Below are 17,983 nucleotides of genomic sequence, written 5' to 3'. Positions count from 1 at the left end.
CTTGCCTGTTGGTCTGGGCATGAACTAGGTCCTTTGTTCTGAGAGTGAAGAAGTTTACAATTTTAATTTATATTTCATTTATTTACAAAAATAGAGTCATATAAACTGGTTATTCATTACATGGTAGGTTTCTTATAATGCTAATAAAGCAAACAATTATTTATAAATGTAAGTTGTAAAGGGCGATTTGTACATTGAAATATTAGTATGTAGGGCATGACTTGCTGTGCACGTCGCATGCCTGTCATGGGGACATGTGCAGGAAATGCATAGCATGTCACCTGCAGTGAAAGGGTTCAAAATAGGAAGATGGAAGAACAGTAGTGAAGCCGGCATGTGGGGCTACGAAAATCAGTCGGTTCACTTTTTTCCTATCGGCCTATTCCTTTTTCATACCCTGCTTGTGCAGTTGATTGGTGCCACTGTCCCATTCGCCCATGCAGGAAATTTGTCCAGGTGAAAGTATGCCATGCCCCAGGTGTTGACGCCCAGCGTTACAAGCAGAATGCAGAATATATTCATGACGATGCCAGCAATCATCTGAAATGGAAAGGGTTTGACTTTAGAGAGCCATCTGTTATAAATCGTATGATTCTACAGTTTACTTTTGGTGCCCATGGTGGTAAGACTTTGTCAAGGTTTGATTTTTCACTACAGTTTGATGGCTTGACCTTATGCATTCTTGGAAAAGGCACAATGTTTTCTTCATGTTGCCATCTTCTTCATACATACCATATCTTTGATGCGGATATTTCCATAGGCAAACACAATAGCATTTGGTGGTGTTGCTACTGGCAACATGAAAGCGAAGGATGCCGACACTGTTGTTGGCAACATGAGAATGAGTGGGTTCAGGCCGAGATTTTTTGCCTGAAAAAACAAATCGGGAATGTAACTTGAGCACACTCTCTTGCATGTGCCTCGCTCCTCAACAGAGTTAAAGGACACCAAGTATTTCCCGTTGATCTCCAAGGACCCTGAGATAAAATGACGCCTCTTTTGTAGGGACCATGACATATCTTACGCTTTCATAATGCAGGTTTCAGATCATGAAATTAGAAGAAAACCTTCAGCAAACTTCCCGCTTATGAAGTCTTTTTGGTGCAAATACTGAAAATCAAATGTTGAGGTGTTGAGATATTTACCAGTTCTGCTACTATGCCTAACATGAGTGAAGCAGTAGCTGTATTGCTGGTCACCTCTGTCAGGCAGGCAATGATAGTGCTGATGAGAAGGACAATCACTGGGGTTGGTAACACTTCAAGGGCCTGGAGCTGTTGGCCAACCCAGGCGGAGAGTCCAGACACCTGGAAAGGAGACAAGTTTGATCATCTTTGCCTACCATCGGATCACATCTCCATAGTTATTAGACTTCAGGTCTGTAAAAAGACACAGTACTTAGGTGGACCTGGATAAAGTGCAAAGTCGCATACAAATGACTGAAAACTAAATGTTTTAATACTACATGTAACTGTATGCAGCAGACTTCTGTATTTCATAACAGTGAGTTAGCCAATTCATCACTGTCAATTCTTCAAATTTCTTTTCTGTCAGAAAGATCCACACTCGGCAGTAATCTATGACTGTAGCTTGCCAATAAAAGTTGCCAAAGACTATACCTTGGACGATTCAGCTAAAGCAAATCCACCGCCAAGAAGGAGGACAATGTTCCATGGAAGTTTATGGGTGATGATCTCCCAATTCAGGAGATTTGGGACTGGCGCTTTCAAATATTTATCACCTGGTTAAAATAATTTAACAGAATTATTCTTTCATGAAACAATAGTTAGCTGGCCAAGTGCAACATCCGGAATGAGTCTAATACAAAATAGATTAGGTCAGCCAAATTCGATGATCAGTGTTGCCCTATGGAAACATACCTTAATCTGCCACCACAATATTTTAGATAGGGACGGACACTTTTACTGGGGGACATTTGAAATTGTAACACTGGTCTCTGGTACTTACGACAATTTGGGAGTTGTGAGGGAATCATGAAAAGAATGATTGCCACCCCGATTGCAGCAGTTGCATCAGAGACGTATCTGGAAAGCAAGATAGAGACACATTTTTAATGTGATCTCATCACAACCTTCTGGTTGTGACTTTGTCCTCATAAGACTACTTTGAATGAATGGAAAATAGAGATCAGTTCTTGACGGGTTAAAAGATGGCACAAGCCAGTCATGGGGAAATCAATCGGTAAGGTGAACTTTCCTTCAAACAAAATAAATTCCAATGCGTGAACATCATTGGACTGTGGACTATGCGTTTATCAAAATTTTCAAATGACACACAGATTCGCCGAGATCTCCTTCTAATTACATGTAATTCTAATCACCCTTTAACTTACCGTATCGTCTTGCATTCGTCAACCGGATCGGGGTGTTCGAAAATGGATGCCCATCCAGGAAATCCCGGCGATTTGAAAAACCACAACAATGCCAGGATAATAAAGAGGGTGAGGACCGTAATCTCCGCCGAACTGAAGATAAAATGTTGTGGAAGTGACATGAATCTGACATGTTTTGAGTGGTAAAGCCACAGTCCACAGTGATTGTTCTTTCCATCCATTATCCATTGTAGCCATGTAAGCTTACTTACTGAAATATCTGCACCACAGAATATCTTTTTATACACCTATTGGTCTCTACAGCCATGTTCAGACGGCAAACCCGCACCTGGTGGTAAAAGTTATCTATTTCGAGCTGCGGATTTTTTCCGAATGGCTTTGGAGACCCAGTCTGATGGAGAGCAACTGGTGTACATCGATAGAGAGAACAATCACAGGGGACGGTGGTAAAGCAAGCAAGTCTTGTAAGATGAGGTTGAGACTACAAGCCTAGCTCAAGCAAGACACCCTCAGTAAGTTTTATCACAACAAGCAACTGGCATAATACAATTTTTTTAACACAGTCAGAGAACCAAACTTCGTGAGCACTAACGGACACAAGACTGTTGATGACTGGTCGGGTATATTGCAGACAAGAAATGGTGTCGTCGTCTTACCTCCATCGACCAAGCTTTTTATATTCCGCTCTGAATATGGCTTTGACGGCTGATCCAGATTTCCTTTTGCAGCAATTCAAGAACGTCCTTTAAATACAACATGAATACATTAAATATATTTGCATCTTACCACATTGTATTCTTCCCATTCTCAAGCTTAACAAGTTTAGACTACACTTGGTCATGGCTATTGGTTCCATCCTATCTCCATGGTTCCATCATAGGATATGAGAAACTCGTGGGCCATTCTTGACGCCATCGTCTATAGATAACTGCCACAAGCAGGAAAACGCTTTTGTGAGTCCTTTACAATACGAAATCTTAAAACAGCGGTCTTACCCCCTGCATCCAATGAATAAGACAAGCAACCACATCCAGCCAAAAAGGAGTGAGATTATGGACACAGGGAAGCCAAAGGCCATCCAAGAGCTAAAGCTGATGCCATGTTCGTCACCGAACAACCTGTGAGAAAGGAACGAGAAACGCTCAATAAACCTGGGCTGAGTTGCTCACCGCATGGGCATTAGAGACAAACGCACGCATTACAGCACAACTATATCTCCTTCAGTAAATTTCATTTACAGAATAGCATAAGGACTTAACGCCAACGTTACTGATAACGCCGATTGAGCAACCGGGCTCTGATCGCAAAATCATTACAAAATTACTCAAGATTCACATCCATAAGTTCAGTTGTATTTCGAAATGATATCACCGGTCCCTCGCGGAACCGAAACCATTTTATTTAAGCTTTTAATGAGAGATACGTGTGACAATACGAACACATCAAGTTGTCCCTTGAGGACAAGATTCGGCGGTGTCCCTGTGAGCGTCGCGATGCCGCCACAGTTCGCCGCATAACACACACTGAGACTCATCATTTTGCTGATCTGCACGTATTGATCAACTTTCTTGCTACTTTCTGGAGCTTGGACGGTGCTGTTCCTGGAACAAGAAAAAGAGACATGATTATATATATCAGCATAACAGAATCCATCAAGTGAACAGTCTAGAAGGCGATGGTAATCCATTTTCGAAGGCCTGGTTACATGTAGGTGGACTGAAAGGAGAGAAGATATGCTCGAATTATATCTTCCTCGGCAACTTGACCGGACACGGAGTTAACCTCGATTTGAGAATTCGCATGGGAATGGTTTTTTTCCTACTTTCCGAATCAAGTAAAGACAGCCCAACCTGGGTACATGTAAAATGACGTTACTTCACATCATTATTATTGAACTTACTCTTCTTCATCAGGCGCGTAACCTCGGTTCTCTAAAGCTATTTCTCCCTCGTCGATTTCTGAAAAAAAGAAATAGCAAGCTCGCGCATACGGTGGCCCATTAGGGACATCATGTTTTTTTTTAGATTCAAATACGATTTTTTTTTCTCGAATTTTCTCCACGGAATTAAGTATTTTCTCCACGGAATTAAGTATTTTCTCCACGGAAATAAATACTTTTCTCCACGGAAATAACATTTATCTCCACGGAAATAACATTTATCTCCACGGAAATAAATACTTTTCTCCACGGAAATAAATACTTTTCTCCACGGAAATAACATTTATCTCCACGGAAATAACATTTATCTCCACGGAAATAAATACTTTTCTCCACGGAAATAAATACTTTTCTCCACGGAAATAACATTTATCTCCACGGAAATAAAATTTATCTCCACGGAAATAAATACTTTTCTCCACGGAAATAAATATTTTTCTCCACGGAAATAACATTTATCTCCACGGAAATAAATACTTTTCTCCACGGAAATAAATACTTTTCTCCACGGAAATAACATTTATCTCCACGGAAATAAATACTTTTCTCCACGGAAATAAATACTTTTCTCCACGGAAATAACATTTATCTCCACGGAAATAAATACTTTTCTCCACGGAAATAAATACTTTTCTCCACGGAAATAACATTTATCTCCACGGAAATAACATTTATCTCCACGGAAATAAATACTTTTCTCCACGGAAATAAATACTTTTCTCCACGGAATTAAGTATTTTCTCCGCGGAAATAACATTTATCTCCACGGAAATAAATACTTTTCTCCACGGAAATAAATACTTTTCTCCACGGAATTAAGTATTTTCTCCGCGGAAATAAATAATTGATTCCGCTGATATGATTGGTCCTGCATTTTAGAGGACGAGGTCAAGGTGAAACTATTAACCCTTAAACCCCAACCTTGCGGTAGGCTCGGGAACCAAGCTGTACAGGCGCTGCCCGCTGGAACACGAGGCCGCTTGTCAATCCCGTTTGACATTGTCAGATCTGACTATACGTGTATAGTGTTGGCATGAAGACTGTGGAAGATGTAAGTAACACGATGATTGTCAGATTTGATACGTTTTGAATCATAAAAATGCAGTTGGTAGCATCTTTGTAGAGTGGCCTAGTATCAGTGAAGAAAACGGTACGTGGAGACCCACTGCCGATGTTATGTATAGCTAGCTATCGCGCGCAGTAGCTAGCTATACATAACATCGGCAGTGGGTCTCCACGTACCGTTTTCTTCACTGATACTAGGCCACTCTACAAAGATGCTACCAACTGCATTTTTATGATTCAAAACGTATCAAATCTGACAATCATCGTGTTACTTACATCTTCCACAGTCTTCATGCCAACACTATACACGTATAGTCAGATCTGACAATGTCAAACGGGATTGACAAGCGGCCTCGTGTTCCAGCGGGCAGCGCCTGTACAGCTTGGTTCCCGAGCCTACCGCAAGGTTGGGGTTTAAGGGTTAATAGTTTCACCTTGACCTCGTCCTCTAAAATGCAGGACCAATCATATCAGCGGAATCAATTATTTATTTCCGCGGAGAAAATACTTAATTCCGTGGAGAAAAGTATTTATTTCCGTGGAGAAAAGTATTTATTTCCGTGGAGATAAATGTTATTTCCGCGGAGAAAATACTTAATTCCGTGGAGAAAAGTATTTATTTCCGTGGAGAAAAGTATTTATTTCCGTGGAGATAAATGTTATTTCCGCGGAGAAAATACTTAATTCCGTGGAGAAAAGTATTTATTTCCGTGGAGAAAAGTATTTATTTCCGTGGAGATAAATGTTATTTCCGCGGAGAAAATACTTAATTCCGTGGAGAAAAGTATTTATTTCCGTGGAGAAAAGTATTTATTTCCGTGGAGATAAATGTTATTTCCGTGGAGATAAATGTTATTTCCGTGGAGAAAAGTATTTATTTCCGTGGAGAAAAGTATTTATTTCCGTGGAGATAAATGTTATTTCCGTGGAGAAAAGTATTTATTTCCGTGGAGAAAAGTATTTATTTCCGTGGAGATAAATGTTATTTCCGTGGAGAAAAATATTTATTTCCGTGGAGAAAAGTATTTATTTCCGTGGAGATAAATGTTATTTCCGTGGAGATAAATGTTATTTCCGTGGAGAAAAGTATTTATTTCCGTGGAGAAAAGTATTTATTTCCGTGGAGATAAATGTTATTTCCGTGGAGAAAAGTATTTATTTCCGTGGAGAAAAGTATTTATTTCCGTGGAGATAAATGTTATTTCCGTGGAGAAAAATATTTATTTCCGTGGAGAAAAGTATTTATTTCCGTGGAGATAAATGTTATTTCCGTGGAGATAAATGTTATTTCCGTGGAGAAAAGTATTTATTTCCGTGGAGAAAAGTATTTATTTCCGTGGAGATAAATGTTATTTCCGTGGAGAAAATACTTAATTCCGTGGAGAAAAGTATTTATTTCCGTGGAGAAAAGTATTTATTTCCGTGGAGATAAATGTTATTTCCGTGGAGATAAATGTTATTTCCGTGGAGAAAAGTATTTATTTCCGTGGAGAAAAGTATTTATTTCCGTGGAGATAAATGTTATTTCCGTGGAGAAAAGTATTTATTTCCGTGGAGAAAAGTATTTATTTCCGTGGAGATAAATGTTATTTCCGTGGAGAAAAATATTTATTTCCGTGGAGAAAAGTATTTATTTCCGTGGAGATAAATGTTATTTCCGTGGAGATAAATGTTATTTCCGTGGAGAAAAGTATTTATTTCCGTGGAGAAAAGTATTTATTTCCGTGGAGATAAATGTTATTTCCGTGGAGAAAAGTATTTATTTCCGTGGAGAAAAGTATTTATTTCCGTGGAGATAAATGTTATTTCCGTGGAGAAAAATATTTATTTCCGTGGAGAAAAGTATTTATTTCCGTGGAGATAAATGTTATTTCCGTGGAGATAAATGTTATTTCCGTGGAGAAAAGTATTTATTTCCGTGGAGAAAAGTATTTATTTCCGTGGAGATAAATGTTATTTCCGTGGAGATAAATGTTATTTCCGTGGAGAAAAGTATTTATTTCCGTGGAGAAAATACTTAATTCCGTGGAGAAAATACTTAATTCCGTGGAGAAAATTCGAGAAAAAAAAATCGTATTTGAATCTAAAAAAAAACATGATGTCCCTAATGGGCCACCGTACGCGCAGGTGCACTACAGGAGTTGCAAAATATCGCAGTCCTGAGGACCAACCAACCTCGACAATAAACTCTGTCCACAGACTGCGATATTGCAATGGGATTTTTGTGAAGCAGTTTCGGGCATGGATTGCAAATTTCATGCAAGCCTACCGTTACATATCCGGCTCAAATGCACGGTTCATCACAGCTTAATGATTTGCATGGACCCTGTCGAAGGAGTCACAGTTCAGTTGGGCTGGAGACTATTTTCGTAAGAAAAACCAGCAGATCTCATTCCCAACTTGTCCCTTTTATCCGTCACAACGGCGGACACTTTTTAGGATTGACATATGAAACTGCCACTCCCAGTAATGATCCACAGGCACAATAGTCTCACCCTCATCGATAAGACTTGCATCAGGGCTTTCTTCGCCTTTTCTCATCTCGGTAACCACGGTAGTGACTATGGGGATCATCATGGCTGTAGTTGCCGTGTTACTGATCCACATGGATAGGAACCAAGTGGACGCCATGAAACCAAGCATAACCCTATAAGAAAACCAAACACTTGCAGATTAGGGTCATGGAAATTTACACTAAACTGTTCATTATTGTCAAGAAACAACAATTCGTTTGCTTTCCGGATTTGCAAATGGCCAATAGCGGTAAAAATGTTAGACACCACACTGCCTTCGTTTCAAAAGGTTGATATGGCTCTAAAAAATCTTTTTTTCAGTACACCAACTACAATCTAAAACGCCCATCAGGGGCATGCGTCCGTTGGCAACACGGAATGAAATATAAAAGGCCATGCATATGGGTGACATTCGACGCGTTAAACGCCTAATAGTATATTTCTGTGGCGAAGGGGCTTTAGGAGTGGTCGAGCCTAATGGCTAGTTGGTACAGCAGTCGCCTTTATTTCGTATGGCTTGTTGTAGCCTTAAAGAATGACAAGAAACTTGGTTTTACCATTGAGGGGTTGATCCAACAAGGAGGAGAACCCCGAGAGCAATCCGTTTGTGGAGGTTCCAGTGCTCCACGCAGACAGCCACCATCAGCCCGCCAATGAATAACATGATGGTGTCCTGGAAGATAAAGCTTAAGAATGTTATATTTTTAATACCAACAGTTAAAGCTTGGACGGGTATGCCAATATACAATGACGATGAGACATCACAAAGTCGTGCAATTTCATGGATACATGTTGTTGCTACCAAAGCTCCATTAACATGATCAAGTAACATCCCTCTTAACTTCATTGTCTCTTTTGATAGCGGACTTCTTCAGGGGAAAAGCGTCCTATAGCCCAATCGCAAATTATGTAGCTTGATTGATTTTAAGAGTCAGGGAGCCGAATAAATGCTTACATTGGTATAAAGGTGGCAGACCTTCGATGAGGGCATGATGTCAAGCAATGGTGCTGCGATGACTGGTATCAGTGATGTCACCGCAAGTGGGAGCGCTTCTGTCACCCAGTAGACGGCCATCACAGCCATCATGTAAGCACACCGCATTATCTGAAAGTAAAGTAAAGTGAAAGTAAAGTTCTATGTCTATAGCAAGTGTCCATAGTGTCTGTATCTATAGCAAGAGAACATGTGCAAATTATATTGCCACAATTTACATTCTCTATGAATGAAGACGTCATCCTTCTGTGCATTTCCGGACTATGCTCCAAACTTAATCAAAGAATTATTTTCGGACGATTCAACAGCCTTTCAGTTTCCTCAACCATGAAAGTCTGAAAGATCGTTGACTTCAAAACTATAGGCAAGCAAAGACAAGATTGATCGTTGGCACTGAACTATATTGAAAAGACCCGCCGGGAATATTGTATCACAGGCTGTTAACTGACAAGACGCATTCTCACAAAAATGAATCTTTTGTTGCATGAAGATGTACGATTTAATGTATACTCTCAATACATAGACCTTTAGATTTGTTGTGCTTTTTCACATATAACCCAGTCTATGATCTTGAGAAGAGTAAAGATTGACATTATATGGTATGACAGTTCTATTGAGCGAAATACCAGGTAAACGTTGAAAGAGGGATATCGTCTGGAAGACGCTCAAGTTCTCAAATTAAGTCTTAATTATCTTGAATGGGTATTGAATCGAATGCCGATGTTATCATTGATGTGAAAGACGCCATGCACCGTATAGCGTGAACTAAGTGATTAAGATTCTTTTACCAGGTGTTCTTTTTGATTAAGACTGATGTAAAGAACGGAAGGTTGTGACTGTCACTGAGATCGCCATATCTACTTACTGATGACTGCCATATTATAGGAAATGGTAGGAGTACTAGTGGCGTCAGAAGAATGATGTAGCTCCTCCAATACGCCAAGACATTCCGTCCCGTCGACTGCCCTGTCTCCTCCAGTTGCTCTTTCTCACCCGCTGCGTTGTCCGCCACCTCGTACTTGGACATTGTGCCGTATGACACTATGTCAGAGTCCGAGAGAGAAACTTCTTGGTATTTAGGTGCTTTCTGAAACTAAAATGAGTAAAACCCTGTAAAACCCTCGGGATGCGGCATAAGCATGATTGCACCTCACGCATAGTTTTAATGAACTGTATCTTTTGGTTTTTAAAGACCGGACTATAGGGCACGACACTGCGGGGTGAGCTGCAAGAACATGTATATCTTTCATGATGACACAGAATACATGGAATGGACAGAACATACCATTTTCCCTTGCGTTTGGTCTTTTAAAATACTATCCGATGAATACAGTGCGGTATACATTTTATAACTTTTAGTGTTGAACACTATTACAGGTGTTATCCGTCGTCAGTATTGGTACCGGTATAGCTGGGACTTCATAAATTCAGTGAATGAATTTCCGTCGGAAACCAGATGGTACAGTCATCTGCATTATTCATATTTTGATCACTTCACAGCCACGCTAGACTCCCATGCAGTCCATTTCGTCATCCTGATCATACCAGGCGACAGGACAAGGCCGGTCAACTGCGTCCGGAGTGTAATTCAAGCAAAGTCTGAGAACTTGATTGCTTCAACCACAAGCTGTTCATTTCCAAATGACAGCGATCACCAACAAATTTTGTCAGATACTACAAGGTCAATTAGATACTACTCTAACGTTAGTGTCGTAACAAGGTCTGGTTGTTCAAAACAAGTGTGTCACAAACTTGGTGTTAACTTGGCGTTATAACTTTACTTGGCGTTATCGCTTCCGATAACGCCAAGTTAAAGTTAACGCCCGCAAAGTTAATGAAAAGCTTCTTTTAAACAACTCAGCAAGCTCATGGGGTAAAAGCGATGGCCATTATAATGATCGCTTACCTTTCTTTGTCCCGCTAGTAGACAACTCTAGGTGAATCAGTCCAATGAGAGACGAAGAAGGGCCATACAGGCCTTGATAGTCAATATTGTAGTATATCAATATCACGTGTTATCAACAATCATGACAAATGGCCATTTCCAAAGCAGTGTCGTGTTATATTGTCCCCAGGGTAGAGCAGTTCAATGATCTGGCTTAGTACAAGACTAACATTTTGGTTCACTTGCAGGTCAGACATTCTTGTAGGCCTACCAGATGGCTGATATTTCAGATGTCTTTCAGCATGCTTGGGGAGAGATGGCAGTCGAAAACGGGAGTTTTTTAGAGTCCGAGTATTCCTTTACATTACTATTTCTTTATGGTTTCAGCGAGTCACCCTTTTCAATGCCATGACCCTTGGTGAAAATAATTTGAACTCGCTCCTCCAGCACCAGCCTGTCTCAAGAGGGCCCTTTTCAGTCTTATTCCTTTGTGGTATCAGCTAGAATTTCCACAGATGTAATACAAAGAGCCACCTGGTGGAAAGTTGGGGCCTCACTCCTGCAGTTCCACAATCTGAGCTCAAGTGAATTCTCTCAAAGTCATTTGGAAAGCTTTGAAGCCACAAAACGGATATAATAAATAACATTGAACACAAGATCTGCTATTTCCTGATTTACCAATTATCTATAAACATTTATTTCTCTTCTAATACTATATACACTTAATCAACAGCATAGGTAGGTGAGATCACAGTTTTATTTCACCATGAGCAACCTGAAAAATGTCAAAATTGTTGAAAGCCGGGAAGGTAGTACATGTTTCAATTACAGGTTTCTCCACAACCAAAACAAAATTCAATTAAAATCATTGTTGATTAAGATTAAACCTACCAAATTTGCAATGTCATCCAGATGAATCCAGAAGTGTGTAGTTAGGCCTAGTTCAACTATTTGCGACATTTTTCAGTGCATGGTGAGTGGAAAGCTAAATATCACATCAGGTACAAAATTTAACAAACAAACCTACAAACAAACATGAAGTCCTACTCAAAGGTAGCACTGGGTGTCAGTTATAATATCATTTCTTTCCCCATTTGGTGTGCAATAATGTTGTTCTTTCATTTCTTAGACTTAAACAATTATTCAATTGACACCCATACAACTGTTTGCATCAGGGATGCATCAGTTAACATGGTCAACCTTTAAGCTAAGGTAATGGAGCTTGATTCGACAGCAATGACAAAATACTCACATCCAGTCACTTAAAAGTTTTTACCGACTGTCACCCCTGATTGTTTTCTGGGATATTAGCCAACAAACACAACAGATTTTAGTACAACCAAAAAGCACAATAAAACACTCTGTCTGCAACAGAAATCTAAGAGAAACATAATCCTATTGCACAAGGTAATTAAATTTTTTCTACTCTACAAAATGAGGAGAAAATCTACAATGTAATTTCCACAATTATAGGCGTTCAAGCAGGAGGCAAAAGATTTTACTGTATTTGGTAGCGTTACGCAATTTTTGGAATGCTTCAGTGTTTATGACCTTCATTCTGGCACCTGAATCACAGTGCCAATAACATCAGTGACGAAAATTGTCCCAACTTTTCCAACTCATCATTCTCCACAACTAACAATACTTTCTAATACTGACAACAAAGTGAAATAGCTGTTGCAGCTAAGTGTAAGTCAACTGACTTTATATGGAAGGAATTATTCTAGCCTATCAGGAACCAGGCCATCAAAAAATGTCAATGAAGCAACTTTATGAAGCTAAGCAATGTCCTTAAAGTCTACTTCTAGGGCTTCTAGTGTATATACATATATGTCTTTTTACTTCCACACTGGGGATTTTTGCAGTCATATTCAACGATTGTTGCAGAGAAGGTCTCTTTTCACACTTTAAACTTCCTTGCTTCTTTGTGTATGGAACACACTGTCCTGTTTTGACATTGTGCCAGTGTGTGGGTATCTGAATTATTTGAAATATTTTATGCCTAATGTTTCTCTTTCTCAAGCTTTGTCCATTAGGTCTAGTAGATCATCCTCGTCTTGTCCATTATCATCTACAGTTAATTCTCCCATTATTCGATTAAGTTCATCACTTCGCTTTTTCTGAAATATAGATGTGCATTTTCTGTATCAAAGGAAAGACCAGCAAATCGGAAAATCAGAGAAGTGAGATGGTGAGATGCCGGTCGATGATGATAAAAGAGACTATCCGTCTGCTAGACGAACTCACGACTAGACCCAAGATAATAATAAGTGTAATGAATACCTTTGATGCATCTATCTTTATCACTTTTGATCCAGGATCTTCCACTAAAGTTGGACGGGTTGCTGCTGCTTCCCTGCAAAATGAAATACGTGTAAGCAAGATTTATAAGTAACAAATTTGTCATCAACCATAGCATGTAGCTAATAAAACACTGTATGGATCACAACAGAAACCCTTTGAATTATTAAGTAGTGGCTCAAGTGACAGCGGCAAGTCTTGTGTTCCAGTTTGGGCACTTACTCTTCTTCCGCGTCTGTGTTGAAGAGATTTACTCGGAACTCGGCCTTGCCACCCTTCTTTTGTCCTTTCCCGCCTCCACCACCAATCAGATGAGACAGGAGATCTAGCTGTGCTTTACTGTTTGGATTTGGATTATGAGAATCCTGCAATACATGTAGAAAATGTACATTAATAGTTTTTATCACTCAGTCAAGGAATACTATTAAACCTAAGCCTAAAAATATTAGCAATTTTTGGAATCAAAGATGTTCAAACTTTTATTGAAGAAATCTCTCCTGCGATTTTTGGAATATATTTTCGAATGTATGATGTTGTTATTAAAAAATTTGAATCTCTATCTCATTATCAAACATACCAGATCTGATCCTATGGTCGATGTGCTTCCTTTATATGCACTTATTACTGTGGCCTCAAGGGGTCTTGCTACGGAATACCTACAATTGGAAAAGGCATGTCATCCATATATCAATACCTACATCATGAGGTAGGAGACATAATGTACAAGTTTTCGTTATTGTAAGATAGCTTTTACAAGGCAAACCTGCTGTCACTGATGACTTGGAGGCCATAGGCAGAATTCAGGAATTTTCGTTCTTTTTCTACACGCAATGCCAAATCTCCCAAATACTGTTCATTTCATCAAAACAATGTCTTGAGGATGAAGAACTCCAGAATTTCTCTCTATGTTTGCACTGGACACCGCCAGATAGACAAGGTAGAATAAAAGGAACCCGGAGAAGACTGTTGACCTGGAAAGGACACGACAATAGCAAGATACAACAGCTATTTAGCAAGACAATGTAGACCTACATATTTGTTCCAAGTTTCGAGACGCGATCTCCCCTCATGTCAAATGATGGCTCCTTTGGAACATTGATATATTTTGTGTTGCATCTGAAGTTGGTTGTCTTCACTTGTTCACCATTGTTAAATATCCTGAAATATCAAGAAATATGTTCAGCACAGCTGTCTTGGTGTCAATAGTTAGGAGGATTTTTTATGGGGTTTCAAGACTAATACTAACTTGCTGACTGTAAAGAATTGGCATGGCATGTGCAACCAATACACCACTGTCTATTTGCCACCTTATAAATTAGAAGGGTGCTTTGACCCACTGACTGCATGCCCCATTGGCACTTGATCTATCTATAGCTTTAAAACCCAAGATCAGACAGGCCACTTGAATCTGTGAGCCACTCTCATGAGTTGATGATTACCTAATGGTCCCAGGGACCTCTGAGCTCCACGGCACTGGACCAAATGTGGGAATAGCAAATCTACCGTTTGAATTCTGAACTTTGTCCTTTAAAAATATTGACACCTAAAAAAGAAATTATGTATTTTCAAAAATGTTAATTATTTAAGAATAATTTGGTGATAATAATGCATTTTTTGGGTTTATTATTATCAATCAGTGGGGGCCAATCAACCAATCTTGGTCCCCCTCATTTATGAAATGCGGAAGTCCAAATTATCAGACTGAAGTAATAAATGATGCCTAACCTGTATACAGAATAATTTAGAATATGCAATTACATAACTAGCTTTCATACTTTTTCTCCCGCACAACCATAAAATAAAATGCCAGACGAATTTGAGGGTTCCCCAAATGCCATTTCCATTGTTTAGTTTCCTTAATTCTCTTGTGGCCATGGCGACTGTGCTGCGCAATTGTTCATTTCCATACAACAAGTCAGGCTATTTGAGTCTGGGACGAATTTCTTCCACAAATCAATGAAATACCTGTCAATTTTTATCGGAAGATTAATCGGTAGTGTAATCAATGTCAGCCTGTTGGCATTATTTGCCCACGATAAACACCAATCTGGTTATAACATTGTTTATTGGTTGCTTAGCGATGCTTTCCTGATTAACACGATCTCCCTGCGGCTCGATAAGACATGATTTGGTAAGAAATGTAATAAACTGATGCATTGTATATGATATTGATAAGCATAGCATGCCATGATTGGCCATGCTTTGGTAAAATAATTACTCTAGGGACACATCTAAAAAAAGACACACTCTGTCATAGGTCTCAATGAATTACTACATTACCTTGGCAACCAGTAAACAACGTACTGAAAAGCATTAAAGTTTCAGACATCTATCATGTTTAATGAATACCAATATGGCAATAGTCAGGGGAACGGCTCTCTCATGGGTTAATAGAACCCACTTTGTCTTAATTGTGCGTGGAGGATTGTTGAGTAAATACTTCAATTTAATGGACCAACTGCATTAGTTGCCAAGGTAAATAGACAGAACAGGCCGACTGTGATAGACTTTTCATTCTCATTCAACTGTATAGCGTGCTCATTCAGCACACCTCAGACCTGCAAACAAACGTATAGATTTGTATCTACGCAGATTATTTCCAGGGTTTCTGCCAGATAAGGGTATCCCCAGGCAGGAGCCCTGATTTATACAATACCACTTCTAAGACTTACTCGTATATGCATGTCTTGGAAAAAGTTTAGAAGTGTCTGTCGTACCAGCAGGAATTCGCCATGGGATAAGGCACCATAATTCTGGAAAATGTCAAACACAAGATATTATTTGCTGTAGTAAGTACAAAATGTACATCTGTAGCATCCAAACCCCAATTCAAAGAGCCTGCCTGCCATTCTTAAAAACAGCAAGCGCTCATTTTCCGATATAAACCTCTAATTATAGGGTTATTGATGCTAAATGTATCTGTATATAAAAGTGTTTCCATTTATTATTAATGGCGCACACCAATCATCTAAAAGCATAACACAATGCTCAATAATAGACCAACAATATTGCTAAGGTAAGAAGTAAATAATGCTGTTCTTTATATTCACTCAGTGGTTTTATCAATTCAGACCTTTATAGAATTTGGATTTGGATAAGAATACACCAAACCACATTATAGAACAGGTTTATCATCATACCGATGATATATTAGTCCATTGATTTAAAAAATTGGTTATTGAGAGGTGAAATACATGTACATGAAATAGGGCATAATCTTGCCGAAAGTATCAATTTTCGTAAATTATTTATGAACTTACGATACTTATAGTATATTGGTAGTTGTAAACTATTGACTGATTTGCAATCTATTTTCAGAACAAAACATCGATTAAAAGGACAATGGTCTAGCATAATGTTGCCAAGCAGGCTCATTTGGTAATTGGCAATCAATGGCTATGATATGACATGTATGACGTTATTCACTGCAATCATTTTTTAATTAGCATACTCAACTTAGCAAATAGAAAATTTGTGGAGGAAAACACCGCAACTTACTTGGAGCACAAGTCTGTACACATTATCCACTAGTTGTTTGGTAGGAGGGTTGTCCTCTACAAAGCTATGTATGGCATCCATGTGATTGAGAGTAACTAGGAGGATGTCTTTGGGTTGAAGACTGAGGGATACTTGGTACTTGAAAGCCATGGTCATGAGGTCATATAACTGCAATAGTAATAAAATATTTACAGTCGGTTCAAGAATTTATTGTTGGCTTGGACAGCAGTATATGCTGTGAATCAATTGTTTCTTCATTTTCTATCACCCGAGTGATAGTTTACACAGAAATACTTTGCTAGGAAGAAATGTCAGAACTGCAGTAAAAAGTAGGTGCTATACCGTACCTTATCCATGCTGGCTGCATTTAGCCTCATGATGGATGCATGTGCTAGCCTGTCAAACACAGTCCTCATCGCCTTTTTGGAATAGAGCTCCTGCGGTTTGAACAGCTCTTCCATAAACCGCTTGTTGAACATTGTGCCGACTATGTCATGGACAACTGGAAAAAATTGTCTTCAGTAAATTTATCATTTTAGTTGACTTGAGGAGTTGATCAAGTCTGACATGACCCAGTCAGTGTCCTTCCTGTGTATATTAGTAACCTGAAGGTGGCTAAATAAACCCCCTTGCTCCTCCTATTACTCCACCAGTAAAGATATATCATAACATGGTACTAATCTTTTCGGGGACAATTTTCGCCTACCTTTCTTAGCTTTTTCTTGAGGAATGTTTTGAGCACGCAATCTTTGGTCCAAAATGTACATCATCTCTCCTCCCAGGTTGATGAACAACAGTGGCAATGTCTTTAATGACATCTTAGCTATCAACAGATGTACACAAATAGAATAAATGTCGGCAAGAACACAGGCTTTGCAGCGATTTTTCACTACAAATTCCTAGAATATGTCAAAGTTTCCAGGAGGATTGTCGGCGTTGTTGTTACACATAAGCTTCGAACGAACTACCCGCCACAAAGGCCGTGTAAGTTTTGAGGGGGCATCTCAAAATTTGATCAAATCGAAATCGCGTAAAAGAGAATGCTCCATTGGTGTTAACAGAATATATCATTGTTTTGGTCAGCAATCAGTTCTTGCCACCTTGAAAGCGGTCACGGTTCCTTACGACTTGTACATTGTTCAATTGTTATTATGCTTTTGTCATTTGCCTTTGCCCCCCCCCCCATCCTTATCGACACTCGCAGTGCACCACCCTCCATCCCATGCCCCGCCCGCATGCGCACTGACCCAACATCTGATCCCTTGACACGCTTGCTCAAGCGGAGTCAGCAGTATCAACGTTGTGTTATTGTATTCCAAGTTTTGCATTATTCATATGTATGTACTTGCCAAATAAATGTTGTCATATCATAACCTTCGTCTCTTGTCCTTCGGTCAATAAGTGTGCGGATCACTCCCAACAAGTTCGATTAACA

At 39.3% G+C, this 17,983-nt stretch overlaps 2 protein-coding genes across 4 annotated transcripts; both read right to left on the bottom strand.

Moving 5' to 3' along the window:
- Positions 1-85: 85 nt before the first annotated feature.
- On the bottom strand, positions 86-10,854 carry LOC135488170 (Na(+)/citrate cotransporter-like). 3 transcript variants are annotated; one of them, XM_064772648.1, is made up of 15 exons: positions 10,771-10,854; positions 9,730-9,957; positions 8,826-8,975; positions 8,428-8,543; positions 7,853-8,004; positions 4,254-4,311; positions 3,793-3,954; positions 3,349-3,471; positions 3,010-3,096; positions 2,354-2,485; positions 1,969-2,045; positions 1,620-1,741; positions 1,146-1,307; positions 733-870; positions 86-540 (listed from the first exon to the last, which is right to left on the bottom strand). In XM_064772648.1, the coding sequence occupies exons 2-15, from the start codon at positions 9,889-9,891 to the stop codon at positions 391-393; spliced, it is 1,791 nt and encodes a 596-aa protein (XP_064628718.1). In that variant the 5' UTR covers positions 9,892-9,957; positions 10,771-10,854; the 3' UTR covers positions 86-390. The 3 variants fall into 3 exon arrangements, with proteins under 3 accessions (XP_064628718.1, XP_064628719.1, XP_064628717.1); XM_064772649.1 differs by having other exon boundaries at positions 9,730-9,951; positions 10,771-10,804; XM_064772647.1 differs by lacking the exon at positions 10,771-10,854 and adding an exon at positions 10,150-10,240.
- Positions 10,855-11,409: 555 nt separating this feature from the next.
- LOC135488640 (protein OSCP1-like) lies at positions 11,410-17,475 on the bottom strand. Its single transcript, XM_064773285.1, has 10 exons — positions 17,255-17,475; positions 16,896-17,050; positions 16,549-16,716; positions 15,723-15,803; positions 14,490-14,593; positions 14,083-14,208; positions 13,628-13,706; positions 13,273-13,415; positions 13,033-13,105; positions 11,410-12,869 (listed from the first exon to the last, which is right to left on the bottom strand). Exons 1-10 carry the CDS (start codon positions 17,364-17,366, stop codon positions 12,768-12,770), a joined length of 1,143 nt encoding a protein of 380 aa, XP_064629355.1. The 5' UTR covers positions 17,367-17,475; the 3' UTR covers positions 11,410-12,767.
- Positions 17,476-17,983: the final 508 nt, after the last annotated feature.

This window comes from Lineus longissimus, chromosome 5, assembly GCF_910592395.1.
Source record: "Lineus longissimus chromosome 5, tnLinLong1.2, whole genome shotgun sequence".
Classification (NCBI taxonomy): domain Eukaryota; kingdom Metazoa; phylum Nemertea; class Pilidiophora; order Heteronemertea; family Lineidae; genus Lineus; species Lineus longissimus.
This window is presented reverse-complemented; position numbering and strand designations above follow the sequence as displayed.